Source organism: Melanostigma gelatinosum (genome assembly GCF_949748355.1).
Source record: "Melanostigma gelatinosum genome assembly, chromosome: 7".
NCBI lineage: Eukaryota > Metazoa > Chordata > Actinopteri > Perciformes > Zoarcidae > Melanostigma > Melanostigma gelatinosum.
Window position 1 is genome coordinate 4,261,238 of NC_136640.1, and position 25,267 is coordinate 4,286,504.

At 45.5% G+C, this 25,267-nt stretch overlaps 1 protein-coding gene across 1 annotated transcript in view; it reads left to right on the forward strand.

Annotated features, from left to right (window-relative positions):
- pik3cb (phosphatidylinositol-4,5-bisphosphate 3-kinase, catalytic subunit beta) overlaps positions 1-25,267 on the forward strand; it is a 41,815-nt gene that overhangs the window by 6,210 nt on the left and 10,338 nt on the right. Inside the window, exons 2-9 of the mRNA XM_079271310.1 lie at positions 1,889-1,968; positions 13,488-13,683; positions 15,866-16,094; positions 17,690-17,910; positions 20,946-21,131; positions 22,137-22,304; positions 24,771-24,860; positions 24,985-25,239. Coding sequence (XP_079127436.1) covers positions 13,525-13,683; positions 15,866-16,094; positions 17,690-17,910; positions 20,946-21,131; positions 22,137-22,304; positions 24,771-24,860; positions 24,985-25,239 — 1,308 coding nt within the window. The 5' untranslated portion in view covers positions 1,889-1,968; positions 13,488-13,524. The remainder of the gene's footprint in view (positions 1-1,888; positions 1,969-13,487; positions 13,684-15,865; positions 16,095-17,689; positions 17,911-20,945; positions 21,132-22,136; positions 22,305-24,770; positions 24,861-24,984; positions 25,240-25,267) is intronic.

Sequence of the window (25,267 nt, forward strand, 5' to 3'; positions counted from 1 at the left end):
CTAAATATTTTTGTGAGTTCCTGCTGAAATAGAAGAAGACTGTAGTTTGTCTTTTTGATTTTCTCTTTCATGAGAAATTACAAAAGTAGCCCCATGGTGAGCAATGAACCCAAACTTTAGGCTTCCAAGAAATCCGTCCCGGGATCTGTGGGGGATGTCACGGGCCATTTTTAGTATCTAATATAAAATCACAGATTCGGCATCGGCCCAAAAAACCCATTGGCGTTGGACTGCAGTTGTTTCCGGATCGAGCAGAGCTAACTTTGGGGAAGGCCCTCCGGCAAGAACGTCATCTCTGAACCGGTCCATAGTGAATGCTCTGTGTCTCCGTTTTTCCTAAAATCACTGTGACACACACACGCTTGCTGTGGATCACGTGGCGCTCTGAGCTGAATCCAGTCGGCTCGGCCAGTTAAACATCGACCCTCTCCGGCCCTGAGATTTTATCATCGTGTGTATCGGAGCACTTCCTGGAACTGATCATCCCATGTGTGGTCCCACTGTTTGTGGAGGCAACACAAAATCCTTCAGAAAGCCTCTTTTCCGAGTCTCAACTCTTTCTCAGATTGTTTTTTTTCTTCAAACTCGTTATATCACTGTGCCTTTTTATATAAAACATCTCCGACTCACTCGCACACTGACTACGCTTGTTTTTGTGAGCCTCTCTGTGTCACACCCTGATTGAGCATCTTAACCACTGGGGGGAAAACAGGAAGTGTGTGTGTGTGTGTGTGTGTGTGTGCGTGTGCATTGCGTGTCATCGGCGTGCTGGGCGTCACGGTGTGTTTTTGGCAAGCTGTATATTTGTTTACCGTATCGCTCGGTTCACATCTTGGTTTCCTCTTTGAGCTGTAGGCAGATGGTTCTGATGGAGGCCTATGGACCGCACACACGGAGGTCTTGTTCTTCTGTTTTTCTACTTTCACATGTGGATAAAAATAAAACCATAATATTTCTGGTGTCTCGGCTGCAGTCACTGATCAAGCTGATGACAATTTTCTTGATCATTCGGTGAATTTGTTTTGTGTATAAAACGCTGAAAACCACCCGTGATAGTATCTCTATATTCCTGGTATTATCACACCACATTATCACACCAGCCCAATGCTGGTGAAATGTGCAAGTTGCTGTTAGATGTGCTTCACTCACCAGCCAAACAAACAAATCTATTCGGTGGCTGGTCAAACTGGTTAAACATTCAGTAGCCATCTAGTTAAATATTCAAACAAGGAAAACACACACATTGAAGGACCTTATTGTTCTGGTTAAACACAAAGTTAATACATTAACATTAATAAACTTACTTTTTGCTTCCAGCCTCACTGGAAAACGACTGCGTCTTTACTCTGCTTTGTTTTGAACCGCTTCAGTACAGTGAACATCTCGATATCAGCGGTTGTCACATGCGACGCTTGTAGTTTATTTGCTCGTTAGAAATGAACGGCCACAAAAGGAAAAGGTGACTCATACGTTGGTGTTCTCCCACGCGAGGCATCGATTCATTAAAATATGTTGCTCTGATACATCTGCGTTGTTGTTTCAGAGTTTTCTGTCTTCCCAGAATCAAAAATAAAAAGGCTGCCGGATGGATATTCTTGCATTATGCTTTGTCATTGCGTTCTAAAATGATCTCCGCAGTGAGCTTGAGTGGAAGGGAAATGATCAGGTGACCTAGGGAAAGGAGGCAGAGGGAGTAGATGGCAAGAGAAGAGGGACGGGTCAGACGGGGCGCTCTGCGCTCTCTACTTCCTGTCTTATCTCGAATGGTGTGTGTGTGTGTGTGTGTGTGTGTGTGAGAAAGCTAGTCTCTCACTTTGACCGTTTCAACTTCTTCTTAGGTGCAGAAACGTCTCTAACGGTCTGTTTATTTTGTCCTCTCGTCCATCAGATGCAGTGTCCCATCCGCTATCCAGACACTCCCAGCAACGAGCACAGGCACAGGGAATAAGAGACTTTAGGAAACAGCAGGTAAGACCCGTGTGTGTGTGTGTGAGAGCATGCTGTGTCTTGTAATGATCTTGCCCTACTCTACCTGCGATGCTGCTGTGTGTTTCTGTACGTAAGTGGGAGAGGAGGAATGGAGTGCTGACTTGGCTGGAATCTGGGAGAGTAGGCGTCGTCCTGACAGGCGGGGGAATGTGTGGAAGTCGGCCAGCGTGCTTCACTTTCATGTCGGACTGCCTCGGTACGCTCTCACTGCATCGTTTGTGATGTGTCACATTTCCTCCGAACTGCCGTGTGACTCTGGAACCTGTCTGGACATTTAACACATTAAAAACATCTGGCTTCACGCTATACCACGTTTTGTATTGGTATTGTTTTGCATGACTGGGCCTCTTTATATCGGTTCATGGTGGCTTATTCTACAGTCGGGAGTAAATAGAATATACAAATAATGTTTTTTTTAATATCATATGTAAACCGAGGGACTACATTACTATAGGGTTGGCATGACAACAATTCAATGTGACTCATTGGCATGAAAGTGGTCAAAAACAATGTTGCTAAAGCATCAAAATAAAATAAATTACACAATAATATGAATAATAACATAACATTAGGTTTGTTACATAATGACAGTACAACATAATGGGTCACGTGTTGCTGTTGTTGTTTTAGCTCGTGTCACTACAGCGTTGCATGAAAATGTGTGTGTGTGTATATATATATATATATATATATATCCCCAACCGTATAAGGACGCACTGTTGCATACAATACTTGTGACAAAGGAAAGAATGCCAAGTGCAGCAACAACTCAAATCACAAACACTTCAGTTGCCCGGTGAGCTGATGAACCGGCCCCTTTTTTGTGATTGGCTGAATATCGGATGTAAAATGAACCATTAAAGTACTAAACTGTGGCCCCCTCAGTACTGCTGACCCAGTTTATGGCTCCAGCCCTGCTTATCACCGGTGACGTGTGCGAGTCTGCTGCTTATCAAACGCAGAATAGTTTGTTTGTTACAGTTTGTTTTTCTGTCTGTCGTTACTCACCACATGCTCTCCTTTGCCCTCAATGCTTTCCCCAGCAGAAGAAGTCAGTCAGAAAATGAATCTGTAACTTATTCAGTAGAAATATCAGGTTCTCAAATGTAAATATTTGCTGTTTTTTTAGTATTATGTGGAACGAAATACCTTTTTTGTTTTGAGTTTGACAGTTTGTTGGATAAAACAAGCAATCCGTCACATTGGGCTTTGGTAAATTGTGATGGCATTTTAAAATCTGCATTTCTGACATTTTATTTGCCAATTAATCATTAAGAAAATGAATAATGAAAATACTTGTTAGTTGCACTCCTAAGGCATACACGCGTTGGCATAGGAGCAAAGACTTCGGACTCTGATTTGCAGTTTTATTTGCTGCTGGTCTTCACCACGGTGGCATGTTGAGCAGTAAGTAAACACTGTGTTCACTTCCTGCTGATCTCAGATGTAATGATTTACAAAATACAGCAGCACAGGTTGTGTCTTTAGTGCAGCGCTGGTCCGACGGCGTCGACGCTGCGTGTTCCCAAACTCTGTCAATTCTTTAAAGTGTTCACGTAAATCCCGGCTTGGTTATGATGAAAAGAGCGGAACTAAACTTCTCGCTGAGATCCAGGTCGCTCAACAATACAGTTCACAACTCAAACTATACATGCATTGAACAACAGCATGGGTTTTACTATTACATTACAAGTAACATTACATTGACATTGTAGGGCAGGCTCCTCCCAACACACATGTAGGTCGAGACCTACGGTATGTTCCCGTGCATTGTCACCAGAGTGAAACGTGGTACAATCATGTTTTGGGTTTATTATCCCTTTTTAATTCTCTAATATTGTGCTATAATACCCCCCCCCCCCCCCACACACACACAAATACTGGGATATAAATTTGCGGTTGCACCGCTGGCGCAGCTGCAGGTTTGACATGCATGAGCATCAAACAGCATTTTCCTGCTGTCAGTCGGTGCCGGCGGTGGCCATTAATACCCACCAATAATCAGTCCAGAGGCCTCCCACCTGTGCTCTGTTTGTCCCCCCTCGTTCCCTTCACTGCCGCTCAAATGTGGAAAGAATGGCTTGATCCAATTACTCGTGCGATGTTCTGTCTCCGGTGATGTTCCCATCCGACACCGCCGTGTTATCGCCACAGAGCAGAGGGAGTCTTAATGGCACTGCCAGCTCGTCGCTTAGCGTCTCGTAAGACAAATGAACATTTAAGCTGACTGTTGTTGTGTTTTTATTTGTTTTTTTTCCTAGAAATGACCTCTTGATCGTGTTGAAACCTTTTTGACTCGCACAATCCCAGGAAGCCCGGCCCTTGGGCTCGTTCTCAGGAGTGTGTCCGGGGGGCATTATCCTTGTGGCACTGACCTCGCTACCCGACGTGTTACAGAGGTCGGGTTATAATTAGACGAGACTGTGTTTTCAGCTGGACAATACAACAAATACTGCTGAACTAATTATAGACGGAGCGGAACGACAGGAAGATTACGTGCACGCTGCATTGTATGCTGTTTCTCTGTTTGCAGGAGCAAGAGATGTATTTGTTGTTGATTCTTGTGGATAACATCAGCTTGTGTGTGCGATATTAACAGTTAGACAGAGTGTGTGTGTGTGTGTGTGTGTGTAGAGGCAGACATACGGATGGATGGATAAACTGGAGAGGCGGACATCAGCGTGTCGTTTACCGCAGCGAAGAGTTCCCAGCAACCCGGTCACCTCTATAGCGAGATGACAGCCGGAGCCAAGAAACGTCTCCCGTTTCCAGTCCTGTGTGTGTGTGTGTGTGTGTGTGTGTGTGTCATTCAGTGCCAATGTGTGGCCCTTTGTTTACGAGGGAGATAAATGGAGGTTTGGCAAGATGCTGGGAGACCAATGCTGAAAAATAAATCGCCAGTGTGTGTGGGAGCCATCGCCGCTGCCTTCACGACAGCTCAGTGTTATTTTTGTCCATTTTCTTTCCAGGCTCTGCACTGTTTTACGATATCATCTGTGTGTGTGTGTGTGTGTGACAAACTGGGATTTTCTTTAAAATCAATTCCCTCTTTTGAAGTATCTCATTGAAGCGAGTTGTGCTTCAGGCAATGACCTTAAACAGCCTCTCAATCAGCTGTGTTCTGTGTTGCTGAACTAGTTTTTCACACGTTGTTCTATCAGACTCTTCTTCTGTGGTTGTGAATGGATGCTAGAGCCTCGATGCACAATAGTAGCTCAAGATGGCTGTCTCCATATTGTCGTATTGATGGTGATTGGGGGGGGGGGGGGTCATCATTATCCTGATCGGTAAAGATAAACTCTGATGGTTAGGCTTTGTACTTATTTCACGGTTCACATATGTGCCGAAATGTAAGGGGGGTCAATTACGGTCCCATTAACAAAGACTTCAAAGAAATAGATTTGAAGTCTAAATAATTGCTCGACACACCTGGTGGAGATGTGCTCTCCACTGAGTTCACCTTCTCTGGTGCTGTCATCATGCATGTTTTCTCTGTTGTCGGTGTTTGTGAGACGTCGTCGTAAGATGTTGAATTTTGTTTACAATGGAAACGATATTGACCTCAAGAAAGGAAAAACATCTTCACTCCCTCATGATAGCTGTTCATTGTTTCCTCTTTGTCAGAGTTTCCAAAGAAGGCTTCCTCTGTCCTTTCAAAGAAAAAAAAAGAAAAGTGTCAAATGGTAGAAAGGCTAATCACAGAGTAGCTGTTGGTACACGATCCCACTCGATTTAACTTCTCCATTTCCTGTTTCACAGAATCTGATTGGCAAGGTCCACTTTGCATATATGTATATATGTCCAGCCTCAGTGCTTTTACTGGAGTTTAGTGTGTGTGTTGGGGGGGGGGGGGGGGGTAGTAAGGGCAACACACAAGAGCAGTGTTTGTGCAGGGCACCGGGCCGTCCTCACTGGCACGCACGTACACATGCACGCACGTGCACATGCACGCACGTACACACTCGCCCCAAAAAAACAGAGGCTTATTGTGGACGCCCAGTTCGGTCCTGCGAACTACATTCACACATTGTATCACACTTTGCTCGCTCGGCGCCCCTCTGTCTGTTTTTCTTCCTCTCTGTCACTTCCCTGCATGTTATTTTCAACTCTTACACTTCCTTTACTTCACATATATATATGTATATATATATGTCTGTATGTCACTTGTGTGTTTTAACTCATCATTTTGCTTCTCTTCTTGAAGACTCTTGTGGGACACCCCCCAGTGTTTTTCCACTGTGCTGTAATATTAAAAAAAAAATTTGCTTATCGATATTATTTTTTAAGAAGCGAGGCATGTTGCCATGGCCACCAATGCAACAGTATTGTTGTCGTCTCGTATGCTCATCTATTCGTGTCCCTCTCCTCACTTTGTATTCTTCAGGTAACACACATTGATTGATGGAGTTATAATCTCACTGCTCCAGTTCATCACCTGTTGACACATGGTTGATGCATAATGTATGGCTTGTGCTATAGGGATGAACTTACCTTACCTGAGCAGTATGTAGATCAACAAAGACTAACCGTAGGGTCCGTTTAACCTCTGAGGGTCTTGGTTAGTCTTTCTGACAATCACCAGTCAAAATAAACCCTCGTTTTACAGACTTGGATGTGAAAATAGGCTCTACACGCTGTTTCCCTGTTCGCTCTCTGTCTCTCTGTCTCTCTCTGTGTTGCCAAAGCACTTTACAGAATATTACACACATTACTTATTAGATACACGGGCGTCATATTCAAGTTATACTGATACAGTGCACTACTGTTAAATACAGTAGCTACTGTAACTTGTGGATCTGCTGTCCTTCACCACGGAGAACTGCCAGTTTGTCCTCTGGGGTTATGTCTCTCTGTCTCTCTACATTTTTTTTGAGGGCAGACCATTAAATTAGCACAAAAAAACCTGAAACAACCGGCGATGAGCTCGTCCAATCGTCCGACCCTACTTGACGTTGTGCGACTTAAGATTTGCATTTAGAATTCTGTGAATCTGATGACTTTTTGGTGCGGTGAATCAAAACGGCAGAATATATTACGCTTGTTTTTAAGGATTACGCCGTCATTGTCGTCGTCATCCTCTACTTCCCATCAGCACATGGAGCTCGAAACACCGCATGACCCGTCAGAGATTTGTCAACCACTGGAGGTGTGTCACGACTCTGCTGTTATTGCCACACACACTCGTCCTCGTGCGTAACACGGTTCAGTTTGTTCCAGGCAGGTTCAAACCGATGCCGTCTTTTTAAAGTGGAACTTGTGAGTTCATGTTTTTCGACATGCGAAGCTAAAAGTGCAGTGCGTAAATATGCTTGGTGAGAAAGAGGTTTAAGTCGTTGCCAGGCAACTGGTTTTCCAAAATAAATGTTGCCTTGTTCTCTCTTTTTTTTTTTTTTTTCTTCGAGCGTTGAATGATGTCTCCAACCTTTTCAATGCACCGTTGAAGCTGTTCACTCTACCGGTCGGTGACGTCACTGCAGGTGTTTTGTGAACGGGTCGAGGTTTTTAAGATGCAAGAGACGAGCTTTGGACGACGGGACGTGTACATCGAAGAGAAGTTACAAACGTGTACTTCCATCTTTTCAATGTGCAAGATGATTTGGAGGTTTAATTCGAACTGAATTGTTGTGTTGAACAACATGGCGTAATAATTTAAGCGTAAGAGGGCAAACGTTCATTCATTCAAACGTTCATTCATTCAAACGTTCATTCATTTGTCCTTTTGATTTGTTGGTGCGCAGTTGTCACAAGAGATTGCCGGTGATATGAGATGTCGTCTGCCTGTGATGTAACAATCGGCAGCGGATTGGAGATGATCAGTGTCACGGTGGATTAATTGTGCGACATTTATTGCATCGATTTTAATAAGCAGTGCAGGATGTTTGTGCTCAGCACAAAATATCTGGGTGAAAACGTCACGGTGGCGTTCAGCGAGCTATTATTCAAGGTGTTCGTGCTCCGCCGTCTGCCTAAAAGCAATAAGGTGGTCGGGCAAGGCCGTCTGTTGAGCCAGCCTTCAGCGTGGAATGGAGATAACTGACATACCAGGGAGATGAGCGGAGACCAACGCCGGAGCCCAGTCAGCAGAACCAAGAACATTCCTGAAGAGAAAGTAAAGATGGGTTCAAATGTAGATATGAGGGGACACGGAGGGTAGAGAGAGCTTCCTGCACCTGGAATCCCCAATTCATCACTCTACAGATGTTGGCTGCACCTTGTCAAGTGTAGCAGCGTACAGATCGACCGTCAAAATCTGCCATTTTGGATTACGGCCGTCGCCATCTTGGCTTTTTTTTTTGCGACCAGTGAGCGGAAGTGAGCATATTTGCACTGCGGAGGAGTGACTTAGAGACGCCGTAGACAGCTCTGGTAGGGTCACAAGGTAGCCCCGCCCTAAAGCATACCCGGCTCTGTGGTCTATTTTTTAGATTTACTAAATGAACATCATGCTGTATTGAAGAAGACTTGAAACTAGAGATTGAGACATGAACTCATGTTTACAATGTTTACTGAGGGAATAAATCAAGAGAGAAGTAGAGTCATGTTCTCATAGACTTCTATACAACCAGACTTCTTTTTGCACCTGCTGGTCAGTCGAGAGAATGCAAGTTTTAAGACGCTCCCACATTCTTTTTACTTTATAGAACTGGAGGTTTCCGCCTGGTTGAAGTATCCTTCTTTCTTTTTTTAAACCACGCGTGATCGTGTGTGCTGTGGACTCTGTTTGACTATATGTGCATAAACAAACCTTGACTTTGACTAGAATTCAGTGAAGAACATTAAAAATAGCTCCTCAGGAATAAGAATAGCAGCGGAGCCGCTGATTCAGCGTTCATCAGCTTTTTATGAATGACTGGTGGGGACTTTTGCTCTGCTCGTTGTTTGTCACTCATTTCCTGTCTGGTGTCATTGCTTCCTGTCTGAGAAGCGGGCATGTGCCTCTGTGTCACTGGAAGAGGTTATTATGATGGAGCGCGGTTCGCTGTCCGGATGTGGTTGGTTCACACACACACACACACACGCTCGCTCCCACTCGATCACTTAATCCATGCTTCCTCTCAGATACGATATGCATGGAGACAATTTGTTCTTTGGTGGGTGTGAGAATATTTTTACAGGGGATTTGGTTTCAAGACACTTCCTCGTCTCCAGTTCTGAGCACGATTCAAACACTGACATTCTGGTTTGATTTGTAACGTCGGCGGAAACTGATTTGAGGTCCTTGTACTTTTCCATGTTATGCAACGTTATACTTCTACTCGGAGGCAAATATTGTTGCTTTTACTCCACTACAGTTGTCTGGCAGTTTCAGTTCCAATTTGTCCTCCAAATGTTGTGATTTTACATTCGATTTCCAAATAAATCCATGAACTAAACCTTTTGTTTGTGTTGAGTAATCTCTCCTTCTTATTAATAAGCTGAATAAGGTACTTAAACATTCTCTCGGATCAGCTGGAAAAATGATCGTCACAAACACGTAATGATGTTATAGAATGTGATCCATTGCTGTGGCTTAAACTACCCAGCAGTATATAAAGGAGTTAAGATCAGCACAACCGTGAACATCTGGAGCAGGAACATGTAACATACAAGTAAACACAGCAGTCGTATTCATCCAGAAACACTCGCAGGAAACGTTTCACTGCACAACGACTGCTGTGACCTTTTTAAAGTACATTTTACTGATGATACTTGCATACTTTTTTTCCGGTAAGGTTTCTCGTAAGTGTTTTCACAGTGTGGTATTTAAAGGATCTGAATACTTCCTCAACCGCTGAACAGAATGCAGCAAAGATCTGACAAACAATGTCACGAGTGATATATGAGAGGTTCAATGAACGCAACTTGTAAGTACTTATTGTAGAAACACTGCAGTAACTGTGTGCAAACAAATATTCTTACGTGTGTGTGTGTGTGTGTGTGTGAGAGAGTTAGTGACCGTTCCACCTGCATGTGTGTTTACTGTCTACAGTCCACTCCTAAATACAGTTAGTGCTCCACTGGTGACTCACATGCACTCCAGCCACAGTACACAGACACACACACACACCAGCTGACCGCTTATCCACACACACCACCCACACAAACATACAGCCGTTCTGTTGCACACACACAGATATGAACACATTAAGTATATTGAGCCAAAAGCTACACGGACTTTTCATTCCTCTCTGCCGCTCTGAGAGGTCGTCTCTTAGCGGAGTGTTTAGTAATCATCGATGAAGAGAGCAACGTGTCCCTTTAAGTGAATGGGCGGCGTGCTGTAGCTGGGATGCTTTCAGGCCTCTGTCCTTGCCGCTTGTGACTTTAACAGCATTTAGTCTGCAGAGCGCGTGGGTGCAGCTCAGCGGCGTCTGGCTTTGTCGTGTTGCAGCGTCACGATCGTGTGCGTCGCTCTGCGGTTAGCGGCTGAGAGTGAAACAGGATATGCGGTGGTGGCACTAACAAACCAATGTCGTGGTAAAATCAGGGCTGCGATTATTGAGTGTTTTGATTTATTGATTGTTCTGCCTTCAGTTAATCGGGTTATCCATTAGTTTGTAAATTATTTGAGAACTGAACAAAACCTGTCTGAACTTCCTAAAGGCCTTTTTTAAATAACTTTTTTCTTTTGGGATTTTTTTTGGTGTTAACAGAGGCTGGACTTTCCTTTTTGTTGGATTTTGTCCCATCCAACAGTCTAAACCCCAAATATATTCAATTTACTGTGAGATAATACAGAGAAAGGTGTATATATAGTATGTGTAACATCTAGCTAGAGAATTCTTGTTCAATGACTTCAACTCAACAGGTAACCAAATCATTTCAGCACTAATAAATGAAAGTGTTTCTGTGAGATGTAAACATAATTGTATCTTCTTTCTTTGAAAGATGTGCTGGGTGGAGCCATGGGAGTCTTTTCAAATTGACACACACACACACACACACTCACACTCTGCTTGCCCATCGGTGGAAACGCTGACTCAGGCGGTCTCAGTATTGCCTGTGTGATCGTCTCCACACTTTGCTGCAGTACAGTGTTTGTAGTTGGGAGGTGACGAGGTCTCAGATCCTCTTCGTGAACTGTATTTTTAGCAGGTTGTGGAAGAAAATGTGTCACGGGACCCTTAATCACCAGCCATGAGCCGTTTTTTACACACACGCACACAAACTATTTATGTTGGCCCTTCTTTTTCAGTCAGTCAGTCTCACAGAGACGCGTGGACACACACTCCATTGTAAAGAGCCTCACAGGCCTCCGACTGTCAGACAGAGGGAGCTTTAGAAAGAGAGTGCTGAGTAACACCAGTGTTTAAATAAGCATAAATGCATCTGGGCCTTCACAACATGTCAGTGTCACTCTGGATTCAGAGGAACCAGTACTTCCATCACAGGCAGTGATTTGCCTCGTGTGTGTTAACAGAGGCTGGACTTGTCGTGGTCGTGGCGTCCTGCGTGTCGCTCCGTGTTCTCTTCTTCAGAAGTGAAGGCCATTTGAATGAAACCAGCACGCTTCCCTCTGATCTACAGGCTCTCCTTTGATTTACAACACTCCCCCTTTTTCAGTGCAGATATTTGATCAGACATGAAGATTGAAAGCCGCGATCGGGGTGACGGTTCTGTCTTTCTTCTCAGGCTGCTGTATTTTTAAGTTTGTGAAAAGAAACCAGCGGGGGGGGGGGGCGCCTTCAGATCAACAATGAATCTCCTACCTGAAGAAAATCATCACCCAAAGTTGCGACAAATGCATTGAATTAGAGTTGTTTGCACAAAACACAAAATATGCCTCGGCCTGCAGAGACGACCAGGCAAAGCACATGTAAGCAGGGTCATATTTCTGCACCTTCCAACACAAATAGTCCTTTTGATGTGTGCCCGGGAGCTGTGACCCCGGAGGCTCCGGAGTGAAACGTTCTGCTAATGTTGGCCGATCCCTTCAGGCCCGTCTGTTTGTTGTCACATGAAACTCTCTTTTCTCCACTGATCCACCTGCTGAAACCTGACCTTGCAGCAGCCCTCTGGCTGTCTGCCACCATACCCTCAATAACCCTGCTCACCTGTGAATATAATGTGTGTGTGTGTGTGTGAGAGACAGAGTGCGTCTCCATCACAGCAGGATGAGACTCTATTCAAGCTGTCTGGTGTGAAGACGTGTTTGTAGACGTGTATGCACATACACATGCACTTGTTCATCCATCCGCTGAGCTCCCAGTGCTGCCAACGCATCAGACGGACACGCCGGGTGTCGTGTTACTTTTCATGTGTGTAACTGTGCACCTTTGTGACGTTCGCCATTGTCTGCCCCCCTTTTAACCGTTCGTTTGACTGGTTTCTTGTCTCGTGTGTGTGTGTGTGTGTGTGTGTGTCTGTGTGTGAGAGAAACACCGTCTCGATGTATGTGGAGGCAGGTTCATACATAAACGTTCCTGCGTGTTAATATCAGTGGTTGTGTGAACCTGATCCATGTCCTGCGTCGCCCCTGATCGCGAGCAGTAAGTGCAAAGTCCCTTTTTCAGAGATGTTTCGGTTTGAGCAGCTCACAGAAGCACACACACCCGAGAGAGATCGTTTCCGTTTTGCGTGGCCGATAATGGTGAGTGTCCCGAGATCGTGGCTCCAAATGCACAGCAGCTTTACTGCAGCTTTAAATGCGGCCGATCTGCCGGTAGCTCGAGCACTTAACTTAGGGGGGGGGGGGGGGAGACCATTAGAGGCAATCAGGGCTGTCACTTTTAATGGGCGGAATCGAGACGAAATGGAGATGATGGACCTGCGGCCGAGTGGAAGAGGTAATGCTCTGTAGGCCCACTTGAGGACTGGGTAATGAGAAAAGGGGCAGGTGGAAGTGGCGTGACGGTACAGCTGTGGTTGAGGCACGCGCCCAAATGGAAACCAGGCTGTGGGCACTTTTTACACCAGCAGCTGGGAAAAGCCACTTCCTGCAGCTCCATGGAGCTCTGTGCATTTAACATGCATGTGTGTCCACGTGTGCTCCTTGTCCGTGAGTGGCATGTCTATTGGTCTATTGGTCTATATGTCATGGATACTGGATGGTGATGTCTCAGTTGCAGACAGGAATAGACTCTTCTCAGCCAGTGCTTTGGAACATGAAGAGAGGAACGCTCCCAGGCTGCGTGCATGTGTGTGTTGGGTGTGCAGATGCGAGGAGGGGAGGCTGACCTTTTGTTCTGTTTGCTTAGTGGGCATTCCTCTGAGCACTGGCCCTCACCCAAGTTAAAGCCAGCGGCCTCCTGCTGGAGTCAGCGCAGTGCTGCCTCCAAAGGGACTCGGTGACACTGAATCATTTGAGCCGGTCAGCTAGTTGGTTATTTAGAAGACGTGTTTGCATAGCTGTCATTTTACTTCTTGAAAAGCCCTTCTTCAAAGTTTTTTGTTTTTACTGTGAATTGATATGATCAGTTTTTAACATCTCAGCTCTGTGACTTCAACTCAAAAACACAGCCTTCAAGCATCCGAGTGACCGATTTGAGAACAAATATATCTGTTCTCTGTCCCTCCAGGTCCTTATGGTTGAGGTGGCGTGTGGTGCCCTTTGCCATGCCTCCTGCCATGACAGACCTCCTGGACATATGGGCGGCCCACTCTCCCCTGGCCGGCCACGCACTGGACCAGATCACTGTGGACTTCCTGCTGCCCACCGGGATCTACATCCAGATGGACGTGCCGCGCGAGGCCACCATTCAGCACATCAAACTGGTGAGCGGCAGCGGGGATACTTGCAGCCACATGTTGCTGCTGAAGGCGAGGTGGTTACGACACGACGGATGATTAATAAAATCAACTTTCAACACAAAGGAGATACAATCCATGTATTTACTTGTTGTGTGTCCACGTTATTGTCCTCACATGGCCTGTTGTCTAATTGACCAATAAGGAGAAAACACAGTCTACAACACACACACACACACACACACACATATTTAAAGGGGCACACGTCACCCAGCTGGTCAGTTATTATCTGATGCCTTTAATGTGACGGAGGTGGCTGTGGTGGCTCGTGTGTTTTTTTGTTTGCGAGTAGCTGTTGCTCTTCAGAACACAAATACCTCATGACATCATGTGTGACTGCAGCAAATTCTGTGAAGCAGATGTCAGAAGTCACAGACTTGATGGGTCTTTTAGAAGTTGTCAAGGGAATGGCTTACTTAGTGTAGGTAATTAAGATGATGGTCTTACTGTTTGGGGGTTATTGTGGCCCCTGTGATGTGATTCAGCTCTTGATTTAAACTACACGGCGGTGGCCCACAATAATGGAAACACCTGTGCGATGCGAGGCGGTGAAATAGGACACGGCCCTGCAAGAAATACAGCCTAACTTCAGGCTTGACTATGTGCTGGTGTTTTGTTAAACTGCATTGAAAGCTGTTACATTGAAATATCCACATCAGAGAAACGCATTACAGTATAATGTGTTTCATTACAGGCTTTTGAGTTGAATCATCTTTTTAAACTATTAAAAAAAGATGCGTTTTGCAGAGTTGGTGTTTTATTCCCGTCTGTATTTAGGGCTGTTGTGATGCGATGGATTGCATTTCTACTTGGTGCGCAACCTTCTCACAGCTGCGTTCGTTTATATTTAGATCCACGTATAGACAACTTTCCCTGCATTGATACACAACCTCAAACATGTTTTCCCCAGACATGCAGGCTCTGTGAAATACAAGCCTGAGGAGGTTGTTCTGAACAGCAAAGAAACAAGTCTGGGTGTGTGAGAATCAGCCCTGTAACATGACCAAAGACACAGAAGGATTTCGCTTTAGACGTTCCTTCTTAGCAATAATGTTTTTCCTGGGACGATACAATGAGGCAGGTCTCGTCCCATGTTCAGGTCTTTACGTTCAACAGGACTAAATGTTGAGTGTATTCGCGAATGAAAAGACATCTGTTTGCAAAACACACGTGAAAGGTCTTCGTTCCTCGAGGGAAGGGTGTACAGACGCAGCGGAAAGCTATGACAAATGATATGTCACTGAAGCCAGAAGTAGAGAGGAGACTAATACATGGAAGGGGGGGGGGGACTGATGAGAGGAAGCCAGGAGCAGGTTTGTTCTGTGGTTCGTCTCAACGTGCCGTGAAATCACAAGTGTTTCCCGGACAGGAAGATATTTGTTTGGAGGGCAAGAGTGTTCTGTTGTTCCGGTCTGTCGCGGGCATCGCTGTGTAACCTCAGACAAACACATTGAACCTGACGGACCCTGTGGCTGCACGGGGACATGAATCACGGCGGTAAACATAATTCACATCCTGATCGGCTCGCCCAGAAGCCGTGTCATGTTTGCCTTGAGTCATGGTTGTTCCTGAGAAGGCTGCACTTTCCTTAACATATTTACGTCATTGTTCCATGTTGTGATTCGTTTTGTCCCAAATGGGAATCCAGCATTTCACCAGAAGCATTGAGATAGTCCACAAACTGTATGTATGTATGTATGTATGTATGTATGTATAAAATAAGGATGTTGGTTATTCCGTTTGCACACATTGTAACTCGGTGTAGATTTAGATTAATGGAGACGATAAAACAGCGCAGTCCTCTGAGGTGATTAAACATTTGATGAAACTCTGAATATTTATTGCGTGAGGTTAAAAAATACTTTCTTACTTGACAGGAAAGATCTGCATCGTCTATTCCAGCAATGCAGTATCTTATATCAATGCAACGATTAATTGATGGTTAAGATTACTCTGCAGGTATTTTGATAATTGATACAGCACTTTATCATCAACATATATATATATATTTATTAATATATAATGAGAATGCTGTTTATTCTAGTTGCACATATTCTAAGTAGGTTTATATTAAAGGAGACAATGAAGACACTCCCTGTGGTTTTGTAGTGCAGAAGCACTTCACCCTGGTTCTTCTCCTCCCCTCCAGCTCTTATGGAAGCAGGCTCAGTCGTTCCCACTGTTCCCCTCCCTGGGCGACATGGAGAGCCACATGTTCGAGTGCGTCAACCAGGCCGCCGTGCACGAAGAGCTGGAGGACGAAACGCGCCGGCTGTGCGACGTTCGCCCTTTCCTGCCGGTCCTCAAGCTGGTGACGCGCAACTGCGGCCGAGCAGAGCGCCTGCTGGACTCCAAAATCGGCGTGCTCATCAGCAAGGGTAAGACGGGATCCCTGTTTAAAGGCCTTTTCCTCCAATTTAAAGTACCATCATACAAGCTCTCGCACACATTACCCCCTCCCCGATTGATCCGTGTGCTGTCCCCGTTTGACATTCCCAATAAAGAAAAGGCACTTAAGAGTTGGTAAGTGGGACGGTAAATCTCTCCGCACACACACGACACGCCTCAAGCACCTCTTCCAGTATGCTAAGTATCTGCGCTACTCGGCACATCCACCGCAGACGTGAGACGCGAGGCCGTCTGCAGCTGGCTCCCGTCTGCGGCCCCGGTCTGATAGGGAAGCGCGAGGATCGACTGGACGTCTCTCCCCGACATGCCGTCCATCGCCTGTCACTTTGTGTTGTCTCTGGCGAGGAGCAGAGGGGATCGATGAGTACTGTGGCAAAGCCCAGTCCTCTGAGGTCGTTCAACATTTGTTGGAACTCTCAATATTCATTCATGCGTAAGGTTGAAAAAAAGACTTATTGGACACAAAAGATCTTCAGTTAGACTGGTATATCTGTGTCGTATATCCCAGCAGTGCAGTCGCTGTTATCGCTGTGACGATTAGTTTATAGTTCAAGGAAAACTCTGAAAAGTAGTTGCAGGCAAACATTGGCTGGTTCCATCGTCTCAAATGTGAAGATCAAAACGAGCATTTTAAAGACAAAAAGATTCATTGATTAATGACTAATATCTTGTTGCAGCCCCAGTTGCATGCACACGTCTTTTCATTTGATGTGATGGGATTACGGAAGTCCTTCGGTCACAGCAGACCTCTTCAGAGGGAAAGATCGGGGCTCTGAGTCTTAATTGAAGGAGACTCGGACGATATTGATATCCTCTCCTCCTGGCTCCTCTTTGCTCCGACGTGATCTTTAAAAAGGCTTTTGTCATATATAGTAACGTGGTGATTTCCAAAGGAACCCCACAGGCCCGTCTGGATAGTCCCCCACACAAACCATTACACACTCACACCATGATTTAGGTTTTCTCCTCTCCAGGAATACAGTCACACGTAGCGGCTTGCACACTCACACAATGCAGCTAATGTGGTCCAGAGCCCTTCTTTTGAGTGCTGAGGGTCATATGAGTGCTAAATGTTGTTTTCATTACCAAGAGACTATTGTGAGGCACCCTTTTGGACTGAATAAAAAGACGGAGACAAAAGCTCTCCAGGGAGCAGAGAGATGACGTACCATCAGACTAACAGCTGTTCATACCTCTGGCGTTTGAATATTCTGAGGCTGTGCTTTCATCCCGTGAGTCTGCTGCTCGTAATCCCTTTTACACATGCAGTGCTACTTTGTGCGTGTGTCTGGCATCAAGTGCTGCACAGGTGTTTGAATTCACAGGCTTTAGTAGCCTTTAAAAATGCATAATCATGCACACTAGAATATGCAGCGTCCTACTTGACAGCACTTCTCCAGCTTCATCTTCACAAAAAACTGATTAATCAGGATCCGTGCCTGTTTGATCAGACATGATTATTATTTAGTGAAGACTTCTCCTCTAGATATTGTTACAGTTGAAATCATGACGTATCTTTGTTCAAACCAGTGCTGCAACGATGTCCTTTCCCTTCCACCGCTAGGTCTCCATGAACTCGATGCCATCAATGACCAGGAGGTGAAGGATTTCCGCGGCAAGATGTTTCGCCTCAGTGAAGAGAGGATGCAACAGGTCCAGATGATGACGTGCAAGGAGTGGCTGCAGGTCTGCTTCTCCCCAGAGCTGGAGCCCTCGGCCATCACCGGCGGGCTCAACGACCGGCCGACCGACCTGAAAGTCATCATCCACTTCGACCAGTCTCAGGTGAGTCTGGAGCCCAGAGCTGGAAATGTGGAACACTTTCAGCAGTGTGTTTGGGGATTTATTTAGGATATAGATTGAGAATAATCTTTAAAAACAAATAGACTCGTTGGTGACTGTTGAATCGAGGTCGTCGAACAATAAAAACGACTCTGCAGAACATGTTGCTCCACAAACGAGGTCGGCAACATTACGGTACTTTGTGTCGTGTCCACAAATGTTTGTGTCATAAATAATTTAGTCTTCACAGGCAACAAAGTTTAAATCAATGAAGTCGTTATGGTTACCAGTGAAAACTATTCAACCCAATGTTGTTCGACAAAAAATGTGATTTGTTAGTTTTGCCCCAGATCGGGTACAATGTAGTCATCTAACAAGATGCACGTCTCCTTCCTGTTCCAGACATCAGGACAATTGTTCTGGATATAAGAACCTTATAGGACGAAACACGAGGAGTATTTCTCCCTTTACAATCCTTGATTTCATTCGATCGTGACGATGATGGGAAGATGCATTTTGAATGAGAGACATTAAACTTTAATGGTAGCGAATATACCGCTCCACCTCTTATGGAAAGGGCCGGTTGATCTGGTTTTGACCGTCTGATCAGGGGGCCTCCTGGGAGAACCTCCCGTTAGAAGGTTTTCCCGGCACGTCCAACTGGTGAGAGACTCCCGCTGTAGAGCCAGAACACGCAGGAGAGATTGTTTATCTCGTCCGGCCTGGAAACGCCTCGCGGTTCCCCAGGAAAGAGCTGAGAGAACGCTGCTGGGGACACGGCCCCTGATAGGAGGAAGATGGATGGATGGTAGAGAATATAGATTAATATGAAATATAAACCACTGTGTAATAACAACTAAATGCTCTTTACTTAGACCTTGTCTTACGACTCATGGTCATTTGAGGTTACATCTATTTGCCTTTCAGTAAATTGCACAAACACAATAAACTCTTAAAGATAAATGAATGAAACATAAGTAGGTCCTTATTGTTCAATGACTTTACGTTTAGTGTTACGGGAACTGGCACTTGGATGGACTACATTATGCTGGGAGGGATACTTGTATTTCTTGGTAGAAAGCCAATTTCTTGTTGTTTTGTGATCTTTAAGTCGATTTGGTTTCCTCAGTACATGAGTGACCTGCGACAGGTTTCCACATGAGGTGTCCAAACTGGTTTTTCTCAAGGAAACGCACTCAAAACGCAGTTTCAACACGTCTTTAATATTTCCCTCGTGTTTGTTTTTTGTTTTTTTCTGCTCACAGTTGGCAGCTCCACAGTAGTCATGTGACCGAGCCCAACTAGCAAGTCATGTGACAACACTTAAAGTGGGTCAAAACCATCAGCGAAATGATGCCATCCTCCCAGACACACACACACACACACATTAGTAGCATGGCAGCTCAAGGGACCCGAGCACTGATTAAAGTGAACTTCTTTTCGCTCCTTCTCTGAACTCCCTGACTGTCTCCTTCCATCTGTCTTTGTCTCTCCGTCTCCTCTGTTATATCAATAATGTTATTTCATTATAAAACAGATGGTCATGTCCCTCCAGACATGTGTGTGTGTGTATCAGCTTTGATCAACATCACACACACACACACACACGGCGCTCAGGTGGACATTGGCAGGAAGTCTTATTTAAGAGTTGAGACACAATGAGCCACATTATGAACAGGAAGTGTGGTGGAGGCTTGTTGTTAAGTGGTATTAGGATTATGCATTATAATTCAGCGGTTAACCCCGGTCTTGTTCTCTCTCTCTGCATCCTAATCTTATCCTCAGCAACTCAACAATATTCAGAAAGTGAAATGCTAAAGTGCTTTCATGATGTCCCAGAGCTGTTGCTTTCGTAGCGCCGCCGTAATGCGACGTAGCCGTGAACTTTCTTTGTTGTTAATTATTAGTGAATGACATTTTTATTCAACCTCCAGGAAATAATAATTCCCTCTCAGGTATCGGGTCAGTGCTGAGCTACAAGTAGGAGGAAGCATATTAGACTGGCTGTGGCCAATGTGGAGGACACACACACACACACACACACACACATCTGCACACATTTTTAGAGCACAGTGTGTTCATTCAGCCGCAAACACACATGTCCATCAATCTCTCGCGCTCTCTCTTTTTCTCTCTCTTATCTGATCTCAATCTCTGGACCCTTCGGCGGTTAAGCCTCTGGGAGTGAGGAGCTATATTTCTGGGGTTTCAGTGTAGCCGGCGTGCATCTGGGCCAAGACTTCCTTCTCCTTGAGCCGCTCGCTGTTTACAGTTCGATTAGCAACTCGAGATGCAGAATTGTGACTTCTGCAGCAGGATTGTTTCACGAGTAGCCAGTTCACGAGCGACTGTTCAACACAAAAAGCGAAATCCTCGTTCAGACAAGAGCCGATGTGTTTTGGGAGAGTGCATCTCGGCCACTGCTCTCCACACGGACCGTTTACCTGCTTTCAACCAACGCCTGCTTAGCCGCGATTGGTTGATACGACTCAGACTACAAACGTAAAACCGAAACCAACATCTTGTCTCGTTTCCTGTTGCAATGAATCTAGAATTCTATTTAATAACGGCTGTGTGTTTGTGGACGTTTGAGTCTGTTCCACAGCGAGGAGGCCTGAGCACGTGTCCCGCTGCTTTGTACAGTGGACACGCTGCAACAATAAATCTACCAAGACTGCTTTACAATTAAAAGGAATTTAATCCCACTGATGCAAGTACAGTGTTTACAGTGAAGTACACTATTTCCATGAAATATTAAATCAATAAAACCCCGTTTGCAAAAAACTTTTATTACAGCTACTAAACACACAGTTCTATGCTCAAATTTCTTACATGTTTCTGTACCGAAAAAGTGTTTTACTATCTTATAAACCTTCAGCTTTGTCATCCAACAGCCTCCTCTTGACATGTTTTAGTCTAGGTTAAGAAAAAATAATAGGTTTGAGGAACAGATGTCGTTGAACGAGGGTTACAGTTTGCGCTTCCAGTGCTCGTGAACTCTTGAATCAGTCTCTCCGTTGTCCCGTCTTGTCTCGCAGGACTCGGCCAGTCTGATGGTGCCGTCGTCCTGCGTCCCCTCGGAGCTGAAGGAGCTGGCCCTGAAGAAGTGGCTCACCACCCACGGGCCCGATGAGGACGAGGAGGAGTGGCGGGGTCAGTACGTGCTGAGGGTCAGCCACTGTCTGGAGTTCCTCTGTGGAGACCAGCCCCTGATTCAGTACAAGGTCAGTGGCTGGACGGTGGAGCCGGTCAGGCGTCTGTCAGTGAGTAACTTAGAAATAGGAACAGGAAACGGCAGAGCTAGTCGTCCATGAAAAAGCTTTTTTTATTGTTTTATTCTAAGTATCTACAGCATGGTGAGCACAGCTGTTCTAGGTCTGAGAAAGTCATCTAGTTTAATATCAGTGTGACCATTAAAAGCCTGTTAATGGTTAGGTCTTACTGGGAAAAGTTTAGGTTTGAACTGAAATGAATGCTCAAATATAATATTTCTGTCACGATGCAGATGATGGACCGTGTCTCTACAATATGAATGTTTTATGTGTTTATAACCATTATTATGGTGTGCATCAGGCACAATCAAATGACAAAAAACACACAACTTAGGAACGCGTGAACAGGTGTCCCCCTCGGGCTGTTTGCGCTCCACATATTAAAGCTCCGTGTTTGATAAAGGTATCGGCTATGTGGGCAGTTTTCAGTTGCCATGGAAAGAGCTGTTATGAACTATTTACACAAGGGCATCGCACAAAGACGGCACCGAGCGAGCACGGTTGCAATTTTCCGCTGGAAGCACAGCACGGGTCAGAGCAGGTAAAGCATACATTAGCGTGCTGGTGTAAGCAGAGAGATGTGTATGAATAGAAGTATACAGACAGTTTAACGTTAGATCGAAAGCCGAAGGCAGGCTTTTATTGCAGCCTTCTGGCATTGATTTAAATCGAAACGATTCCAAAGTATTTGGGATGGGTCTGTGCGCATGTTCATTTGATCAAGTCTGCTGACGAGCTGTTGTGGCTTTAATTATTCTGTTCTATACGTTCCTTAGCTGATCCATTCTGCAATGCTTTTGCCTCACATTGCAGTATCCCGGTTTACCAAAATGACAGTTCAACTTTTAACACGCAGCACAACCATAAAAAAGGGGATCTAGCTTGTTTTTCCGCGTGTGTGTGTGAGGTTAAACATGCGCATCGCTAAGAAGATTCCCTGCCCTGTCTTGTGTGCAGTACATCCGCTCGTGCATGCAGGCCAAGGAGTCGCCGCACCTCACGCTGGTCCACACCAGCACCGTCAAGGGCATGTTTGACAAGGAAATCTCTGCCATCGGAGCTGTGGTGTCCCGCAAGTCCTCCAACCCACCTTTACCACTACCTCCCAAGAGAAGGGTTCCCACGGTGAGTCCAGCAGAGTGTGTGTGTGTGTGTGTGTGTGTGTGTGTGTGTGTGTGTGTGTGTGTGTGTGTGTGTGTGTGTGTGTGTGTGTGTGTGTGTGTGTGTGTGTGTGTGTGTGTGTGTGTGTGTGTGTGTGTGTGTGTGTGTGTGTTTGAGAGTGAGAGAGAATGACTTTTCACTTCTGTGTTGTGGTGGTCTTGTCTATTCCATATCTGCTGATGGTTTCAGATAAATTGGGGAGTCTTTAGCGGCTGAAGTGAAGTCAAACTAAAGTTGTCATTTCCGCTTGTTGGAATTGTTCTCATGTACTGTTGTTAATGATGTGGTTGTTTTCACTGTCGGTCCCTGGATGTAACATGAGGCGTCGTTAGGATTAAAACTGAGGGTGTGTGACGCACATATGAACCGATAACCATCGCTTCATATCCTGTCAGTGTTCTTGTTCCACCAAAATACTAAAAGCTCCACCGGTGATTGAATCACCTGCACTGAGCGAGGCAGGTGTGGAGGTTTACCGAGTAAACAAGTACTTGGCAGCTGCCGCCTGTCTTTTATGAGCCAGTGTTCTCGGAGCGATGCCCTGCCAGCATTGGTCACATTGTCAGGAAACATCTCCAGCTCCTCGCTGCTCCTGCTGCAGCTGCTCCTGCTGCCAGGTGCACAGTGACATCACTCCTCCATGTGCGTGCGTCCACATTCTAAATGTCAGGTTGGATTTAATTGGCCTTCGTTAAGTCTCCCGGGGGGTTTTAATTGCCCGGTGTCATGCTGACAGTCGATGCGCGGCGATGGTGTGGTTTGGAAAGTCTGTAAATATCACAGGTGTGAATCCTCGTATCACATATAATATTAATAATTACGGGTCAACAGTTTGCAAGCTTCAGATCTGTGCAGAGCAACAAAATGGCAGCATGGTGTCTCTCTTTACCGCCGTTTTAAAAGAAGCTCCGAAACTAATTTATAAGCTTTATCTGCTCCGCTCGTTTTTTACTGACTCATCGTTTCAGCTCTGAACTTGGTCGACGTTCTCTTTCCGATCAATCTTGTTTCCCTCAACGCAGAAATATTTCGTCAATAAAGGCGAAAAGTCTCCGTCCCCTCGCGTCTGAATACAAACGATTACCTTCAGGCAGATGTTACAGAGCCAGGAAACGTAAAAGCAACCGCTTCAAGCTTTCTTTCCTCCCAACGACACAACAGGTTGATCCTTGTTCGTAGTTCACAGGAAGGAGGAACTGTTGTACTCTTGTTTTGTGTCTTCAGTCTCTGTGACTTCTACGATTCTCTCCTGTTTTATAATGTACTATTTTGTTGTTTTTTCGATCTCGTCTTTGGTGTAGAACTGATGTCTGTTTGCTTTTGTTGTTTCAAACTTATTGCAGCTGTATGCAGCACTATTGCCCGAGCATAATAAAGTTTCTCTTATTTGATTGAAGCCTTCATCACCTCCTGGCTGCTGTAACACCTCGCCCTCACCGGTGAATATCTCTGTTTACAGCTACATATACATGTTAACTGGAATTTAGAAACAAGATCCGGTTTCACCAATTCAAGAAGCCTGCGGGGAATTCCTTCAAATTTGGCAGAAACGTCCAATGATGAACTCAATGAAGAACTGATGAGTGAAGCTTTGGTGTTCAACGGTCAATGGGACCTCACAGAACATGTTTTTCACAATATCTCAAGAATTCACATGCTAATTATGACGATTTCACACAAACAAATAAAATGTTGAAGCGATGACATCTTGAACGGACACAGATGTAAACTGCAGCATGATTGCTTGTTTTCTTGTTTAGCGCTTTAACTGTTGTAACCGCGACACAGATATGGAGGCCGACTGGAGGAGACGGAAGCAGAAGCCGTTTCTGTTTAAGCTCACGTAGCAGTGTGGCCGTCAAGTGTGCCGGCAAGTGAGACTTACTTTCAGGAAAGGAACCTGTTGCTGAATGCTGTCGGAAACTTAACTGACAATTAGTCCCCAAAAAAAAAGTACCGCCGAGAGCAGAAGGACGGGGTGTTTTGTGAGGATACAGTACACGGAGTTCTTGTTTCTGCCTGTAATTGTTAGGGCAGACACAAATAGTCTCTTATCTGACATGAGGCAAATTACACGCATGCATCATGCGCACACACACACACACACACACACACACACACACACACACACACACACACACACACAGACAGAGGCAGCAAACAGCAGGAAGTGTGCTAGTTAGTCATCATGTTCATAGACTCTAGGTCATGTGATGCTGTTTTTCGTGCTGACTGCTGACCCTGGCAAATCCACTTGGCTTGACATCAGAATGGTGTGTGTGTGTGTGTGTGTGTGTGTGTGTGCGTGTGCAGGGAACTGGTGGGTGTGAAGAAGGACTGTGTTGTGGAGTACATATTTTTTCACTGCATTATGCAAATACTGCTCACTCATTGCAAGTGTGTCTTTCTCTTCTCTCCTTCCCTCTGCAGCAAGTGCAGAGGTGTGTGTGGGACGTGTCCAGCCCGTTTAAGATCGTCCTGGTGAAGGGCAGCAAGGTGAACGCGGAGGAGACTGCCAAGGTAGACTCTTGCTCTGTCCACAGCCATAACAGTCTCTTCTATTCCTGTTGTAATGCCAATACACACACACACACAACCTGCATGTGAACTGTGATGGTGTAAAGGTCTCCTCCCATCCACCCAGGTCCAGGTGAGGGCGGGGCTCTTCCACGGCACGGAGCTGCTCTGCAAGCCGGCGGTGAGCAGCGAGAGCAGCGGCCGCTCGGACCACACGTGGAAGGACAGCACGCTGGAGTTTGACCTCTCCGTCTCTGACCTGCCGCGCATGACCCGCCTCTGCTTCGCCATCTACGCCATCATGGATAAGGTCAAGAAGCAGAAGTCCACCAAGAATGCCCACATAAACAAGTACCAGACCATCCGCAAAGCGGGGAAAGTGGTGAGAAACGGCCTCGACCTAAGGGCCT